Source organism: Podarcis vaucheri (assembly GCF_965113315.1).
Source record: "Podarcis vaucheri genome assembly, chromosome: 7".
NCBI lineage: Eukaryota > Metazoa > Chordata > Lepidosauria > Squamata > Lacertidae > Podarcis > Podarcis vaucheri.
In genome coordinates this window covers 5,388,751-5,395,800 of record NC_138765.1, presented here as the reverse complement: position 1 = coordinate 5,395,800, position 7,050 = coordinate 5,388,751, and the positions used below count along the sequence as shown (strand labels likewise).

The following is a 7,050-nucleotide window of genomic DNA, read 5'->3' as shown; positions in this document are numbered from 1 at the left end:
TTTGTCCCCCACCCTCACACCCGCAAGATGTCCCAGACCTGAGCTGGAGGGAAGCTTTTCATTCCTGCTCCTCCTTCCATGACGCTTCCTCCTCCCTCTTGTGCTTCTTCTTTTTCTTCTTGTGATGCTTCTGGCTGAGCTCCTCCGCTCTGGGCTCAGAGGACTCCCCTTGCCACTGCCCCTCTCCTCCTCCTCCGGATGGCCCAGAGGGGGCTTCCAGCTCCCCCCAACCCCCCAGCTCCTGCTTCACAGAGCTGGGTTCCAGCGACGCCGTCCCCCGTTCCTCCTCGGCTTTCTCCCTCTTCTTCTTTTTCTTCTTCTTGGGAGGGCTAAGCTCAGGCTCCTCTTTGACTTGTGCCAGGCAGGCCTGGGGGCAGCCCCCCAGGCTGCTCAGCTCCCTCCCCGGCTCAGTCTCGAGGCAGGCAGGGCCCACCAAGGCTGTCGGCACTGCAGCTGCCTCCTCTTCACGCTTCCGTCTCTTCTTATGCTTATGTGCAGCCTTCCCCCCTGCCTCGGGGCTGCCATTACCCCCTGTGTGGGACCTCGGCTCAGCCTCCCCGGGTGCCACCACCCTATCTTCCTCCTCTTCTTTCCTCTTCTCCTTCTTCCTCTTCTTGCTCCTGCGCTCCTCCTCCCCAGCCCCTTCCTCAGGGGCTATCTCCTCTCGCGCCACCAGCCCTTCGGAAATTGCCTCCAGACCTCGACTCTCCCGGGCCTCCTCTTGCTTCGCCAGGGGGTGATCCTGGGGGTCTGCCACCCTCTCGAGGGTCCGCTTCTTTTTCTTCTTCTTCCGGGGGTGCTCCTCGGCAGCTTCCTGCACGGGAGGGGGCCGCTTCAGACAGCCCCCAAAAGGCAGGAAGCGCTGCTTGAGGCCTTCGGGGATCTGGGGGGCCGGTCTGGCTGCCACAGGGAAGAGGGGCTGGTTGGCACTGGGGTCTCCATACCTCTCGCAAAAAGTCAGGGAGCTGCTGAAAGGGGGTGCGCAGGTGAGGAGGTCCAAGTGGCCCGACGGGACAAGCAGGCGGGCACTGCTGCCCCGGTCCCCTGGAGTCGCTTGGACATGGTAGACTTTCTGGGTGCCGTCCGACTGCGGCGCCTTCAGAATCTGGAAGCCCACGAGGGGCACGGCGTGGCCTTCAAGGCTGCGGGGCAGGAACCAAGGAACATGTTGAGAGAGTTAGCCATGGAGGAGAACGCAGATGCATTTCCACACAGATGCAACGAAGCTTTTAAAATGGATTATTTTACAGGATGTTGGTTGCACAAGCGAACGCTGTATTTGCAGAACCTGGGAACAACCAGACCTGACCCTGCACACTCGTACGCAGACTGTCACCACTCCTCCCCAAGGAAAAGAGCGATGGGGGTGGGGGGGTACTGCTGGTTTTGACCTACAAAGGCATACACAGCTCAGGACCCCAACGCCTCAAGGACCACCTCTCCCCATGTGAACCAGCCTGGACCCCGCAACCATCATTCAAGGCCTTTCTTTGTCTTCCCCCTCAATGAAAGGTCCACAGGGTGGTGACACGAGAATGGGGCCCTTTCAGTGGTGGCTCCTCACAGACGCTCTCCTGGCATCATTACTCCATATCTTCTGGCAGGCACCAGAAAAAAAACATTCCTTTTTAACCAGGCCTTTGACTTTTAAGTCTCTATGGCCTTTTTGCATGGATGGGACGCTTTAGTGTAAAATAAATACGGTCAAACCTTGGTTCCCGAACGGCTCAGTTGCTGAACAAATCAGCTCCCAAACGCCATAAGTGTTCCGGTTTGCAAACATTTTTTGGAAGGTTTTCAAACGGTTTTGGGAATCGAACGGACTTCTTGAACGGATTAAGTTCGAGAACCAAGGAACCACTCTAAATAAATTACATCATTGTCTTTTAGATTTTTTCAAAAGTTGGTTTTAAGGTATATATGTGATTGCTTAAAATGCGGCAAGTCGCTTTTGAGCAGCAAAAAAAGGTGAATAATAAATGCAATTAAGTGCAATAATACCCCCATCTTAAGGCAGCTTTCTCCAACCTGGTCCCAGGACTACAACTCCCCTCGGCTGAAACCAGTGTGGCCCTGTGACGCTGAGGCTGATGGGAGTTGTAGTCCAACACGCAGGGCAGCAGGTTGCGGAAAGGTGACCTGAGGCTTCCCGAACTCGCTCATGCTCACATGCACACAAACATGCTTACCTCTCAGGGCTGAAGTTAGCGGGGGCTCTGATCAGCACCAGCTGCTTCGAGGGGCTCCGGAGCGACTCAGGGCTGAGGGGCGGCCCCGGGGCAAACGGGCTGGCAGCGAACTCCTCCGGGCACTCAAAACGCAACGGTCCTGGGTGAGGGGAGAGATTGGAGAGGTCAGTAAATAGCCCCCAGTATTATGGCAAGTAAGGGACGCGGGTGGCGCTGTGGGTTAAACCACAGAGCCTAGGACTTGCCGATCAGAAGGTCGGCGGTTCGAATCCCCGCAATGGGGTGAGCTCCCGTTGCTCAGTCCCTGCTCCTGCCAACCTAGCAGTTCGAAAGCACGTCAAAGTGCAAGTACAGTGGTACCTCAGGTTACATACGCTTCAGGTTACAGACTCCGCTAACCCAGAAATAGTGCTTCAGGTTAAGAAGTTTGCTTCAGGATGAGAACAGAAATCGTGCTCCAGCAGCGCGGCAGCAGCAGGAGGCCCCATTAGCTAAAGTGGTGCTTCAGGTTAAGAACGGACCTCCAGAACGAATTAAGTACTTAACCTGACGTACCACTATAGATAAATAGGTACCACTCTGGCAGGAAGGTAAACGGTGTTTCCGTGCACTGCTCTGGTTCGCCAGAAGCAGCTTAGTCCTGCTGGCCACATGACCCGGAAGCTGTACGCCGGCTCCCTTGGCCAATAAAGCGCGATGAGTGCCGCAACCCCAGAGTCGGTCATGACTGGACCTAATGGTTAGGGGTCCCTTTACCTTTACTATTATGGCAAGTTCTTAAAGAAATGGGAGTGCCTGATCACCTCATCTGTCTCCTGAGAAATCTCTATGTGGGACAAGAAGCTACAGTTAGTACTGGCTATGGAACAACTGATGGGTTCAAAATTGGGAAAGGAGTACGACAAGGCTGTATATTGTCTCCCTGCTTATTTAACTTATATGCAGAATTCATCATGCGAAAGGCTGGGCTGGATGAATCCCAAGCCGGAATTAAGATTGCCGGAAGAAATATCAACAATCTCAGATATGCAGATGACACAAACTTGATGGCAGAAAGTGAGGAGGAATTAAAGAATCTTATAATGAGGGTGAAAGAGGAGAGCGCACAATATGGTCTGAAGCTCAACATCAAAAAAACAAAGATCATGGCCACTGGTCCCATCACCTCCTGGCAAATAGAAGGGGAAGAAATGGAGGCAGTGAGAGATTTTACTTTCTTGGGCTCCATGATCACTGCAGATGGTGACAGCAGTCAGGAAATTAAAAGATGCCTGCTTCTTGGGAGAAAAGCAATGACAAATCTAGACAGCATCTTAAAAAGCAGAGACATCACCTTGCCAAAAAAGGTCAACGAAAGCAAGTTCTGTTTGAGTGGGCACTGTCTGTTTATTCAGGACGTTCTCTCGGCTTTCTCGCCCATTAAATGGGAGCAACGGGCCCCTAAGGGAATGGTATGAGGGCACCTGCCCTTTTGCTCCAGCTAAACAGGTCTGGGTGTGATTTGGAGTGTTTGGCTGTTTAGCTGGAGCAAAAGGGCAGGTGCCCTCATACCATTCCCTTAGGGGCCCGTTGCTCCCATTTAATGGGCGAAGTCCTGAATAAACAGAGACATCACCTAGCCTACAAAGATCCTTATAGTTCAAGCTATGGTTTTCCAAGTAGTGATGTATGGAAGTGAGAGCCGGAACATAAAGAAGGCTGATCGCCGAAGAATGGATGCTTTTGAATTCTGGTGCCGGAGGAGACTCTTGAGAGTCTCATGGACTGCAAGAAGATCAAACCTCTCCATCCTTAAGGAAATCAGCCCTGAGTGCTCACTGGAAGGACAGATCCTGAAGCTGAGGCTCCAAGACTTTGGCCACCTCATGAGAAGAGAAGACTCCCCGGAAAAGAACGTGATGTTGGGAAAGATGGAGGGCACAAGGAGAAGGGGACGACAGAGGACCAGATGGTGGGACAGTGTTCTCGAATCTACCAGCAGGAGTTTGACCAAACTGCGGGAGGCAGTGGAAGACAGAAGTGCCTGGCGTGCTCTGGTCCAGGGGGTCACGAAGAGTCGGACACGACTAAACATCCGGGAGACCTTGCAGGCCCTTGGCATCAGGACCACCGGCCCCCTCTGCTCTTCGCCCTTCGCAGGTACACTGCCCTTGCACATGGAGGCTCCACTCCGCTCCTACCCTCCCTGCAGCTGCCTCGCCCCCTTCTTAAGCTCCTTCTGGGAAACGGGGGCCGAAGAACCTGCTCGCCCACCCCACCCCCCAGCTCACCCTCCGGGGCTCCGCTCCGGCCGCCGCCGCCCCGCACTTCCATGGCTGCAGCGCCCACGTGGAGCTCCTGGCAGCCCCAGCCGCTTCCGGGTTCTCACGGGAGGGGGAGACTCTTGGTACGCTCCACGTTCTCAGGCACTCTCGGCTGGGTGACGTCAGCGGCGTCCCCCGGACAGAGCACAATGGTACCTTCCCGGCCCTTAAAGGGGAAACGAGCTCGCCTTTTCCCTTTGTTTTTTGTCCGCCGACATCAATGGGATTTTTCTATAGAGAGCTGCCGTTGTTCCAAATGGGGGGTTGGCACAGGGGGATTTAGCAGGAGGGCAGCACAGGGATGGGGAGGGACGGTCAGTGCATCTGGCTGCTAACTAGAAGGTTGCTGGTTCGAGGACAGCCAGGGACAGCTGTGGTGGTCAATATTTCTGCCTTGCAGCGGGTTGAACTAGATGACTCCGGGGGAGCCCTTCCAACTCTACAATTCCATGCTCCTGAGTCGATGTGCTTAGGATTGGGTCTTCTCCATGTGTCCCCGTCCCCCCCCCCCCGGTTTGTCTGTGCTCTTAAGTTATACAGTGCTACCTCAGGTTACATACTCTTCAGGTTACAGACTCCGCTAGTTGAGGCTCCAAGACTTTGGCCACCTCATGAGAAGACTCCCTGGAAAAGACCCTGATGTTGGGAAAGATGGAGGGCACAAGGAGAAGGGGACGACAGAGGACGAGATGGTGGGACAGTGTTCTTGAAACTACCAGCATGAGTTTGACCAAACTGCGAGAGGCAGGAGTGCCTGGCGTGCTCTGGTCCAGGGGGTCACAAAGAGTCGGACACGACTAAACAACAAACAACAACTTCATTTTATCTTCTGACATTCAGCTTCACGGGATGCCCATGGGTTCTCGTGTTCTGAGAGAGGGAGAGAAACATTTCTCTCTGCTCTTTCTCCATGCCGTGCATAACGCTGCAAACTTCTATCACGTTGCTTCTTCCTCGCCTTTTCTCTAAACTAAAGGTAAAGGGACCCCTGACCATTAGGTCCAGTCATTTCTGACTCTGGGGTTGCGGCGCTCATCTCACTTTAATGGCCAAGGGAGCCGGCGTACAGCTTCCGGGTCATGTGGCCAGCAGGACTAAGCCACTTCTGGCGAACCAGAGCAGCGCACGGAAACACTGTTTCCCTTCCCGCCGGAGTGGTACCTATTCATCTACTTGCACTTTGACGTGCTTTCGAACTGCTAGGTTGGCAGGAGCAGGGACCGAGCAACGGGAGCTCATCCCGTCGCGGGGATTCGAACCGCTGACCTTCTGATCGGCAAGTCCTAGGCTCTGTGTGAGAGCCAGTGTGGTGTAGTGGTTAAGAGCAGTGGACTCGTAATCTGGGGAACCGGGTTCGCTTCCCTGCTCCTCCACCTGCAGCTGCTGGGTGACCTTGGGCCAGTCACACTTCTTTGAAGTCTCTCAGCCCCACTCACCTCACAGAGTGTTTGTTGTGGGGGAGGAAGGGAAAGGAGAATGTTAGCCGCTTTGAGACTCCTGAAGGGGAGTGAAAGGTGGGATATCAAATCCAAACTCTTCTTCTTCTTCTTCTGTGGTTTAGACAGTCCCAAAAGCTGCAACCTTAACTCTGTTGATATGGATGCCCCAGCCAGCAGCAATATATCCAGGGACTCAAAGGGAAATGAAACATCTCTTGAGTTTCCTCAACTCGCTTATACAGTGGTACCTCGGGTTAAGAACTTAATTCATCCTGGAGATCCGTTCTTAACCCGATACTGTTCTTAACCTGGAGCACCACTTTAGCTAATGGGGCCTCCCGCGGCCACCGTGCTATTTCTGTTCTCATCCTGAAGCAAAGTTCTTAACCCGAGGTACTATTTCTGGGTTAGCGGAGTCTGTAACCTGAAGCGTATGTAACCTGAAGCGTATGTAACCCGAGGTACCACTGTGGTGATGTATGGAAGTGAGAGCTGGGCCATAAAGAAGGCTGATCGCCGAAGAATTGATGCTTTTGAATTCTGGTGCTGGAGGAGACTCTTGAGAGTCCCATGGGCTGCAAAAACGAAGAGCGTATGGTTAAACTGCAGAACTCCCTGCCACAGGAGGTTGTGATGTTTCTGAATCCCAGTTGCTGGAAACTGCAGGAGGGGAGAGTTGCTTTCGTGCTCGGACCCTTCTCGTGGCATCTGGTTGCCAGTGTGAGAACAGGATGCCAGTGGCGTAGCGTGGGTTGTCAGCACCCGGGGCAAGGCAAGTAATTTGCGCCCCCTAACCCGTGGATTTGCGCCCCCTAACCCATGGATTTGCGCCCCCTAACCCTAACCCCCAGATGTTGCGCCCGGTGCGGCCGGCCCCCCCCCTGCACCCCCCACGCTACGCCACTGCATGTGCTTATGTTCTTAAATGTAATAATAAGGTCAAAATCAATTCAAGTGGGGTAAAGGTAAAGGTGCCCCTGCCCGTACGGCCCAGTCTTGCCAGACTCTAGGGTTGTGCGCTCATCTCACTCTATAGGCCGGGGGCCAGCGCTGTCCGCAGACACATCCGGGTCACGTGGCCAGCGTGACAAGCTGCATCTGGCGAGCCAGCGCAGCACA

The 7,050-nt window shown here is 54.1% G+C and overlaps 1 protein-coding gene across 1 annotated transcript; it reads right to left on the bottom strand.

Annotated features, from left to right (window-relative positions):
• Positions 1-58: 58 nt before the first annotated feature.
• POLR1G (RNA polymerase I subunit G) lies at positions 59-4,544 on the bottom strand (the record flags this gene model as incomplete). The annotated part of the gene is made up of 3 exons (XM_082232468.1): positions 4,460-4,544; positions 2,190-2,328; positions 59-1,142 (listed from the first exon to the last, which is right to left on the bottom strand). The coding sequence occupies exons 1-3, from the start codon at positions 4,500-4,502 to the stop codon at positions 59-61; spliced, it is 1,266 nt and encodes a 421-aa protein (XP_082088594.1). The 5' UTR covers positions 4,503-4,544.
• Between the last annotated feature and the right edge of the window lie 2,506 nt (positions 4,545-7,050).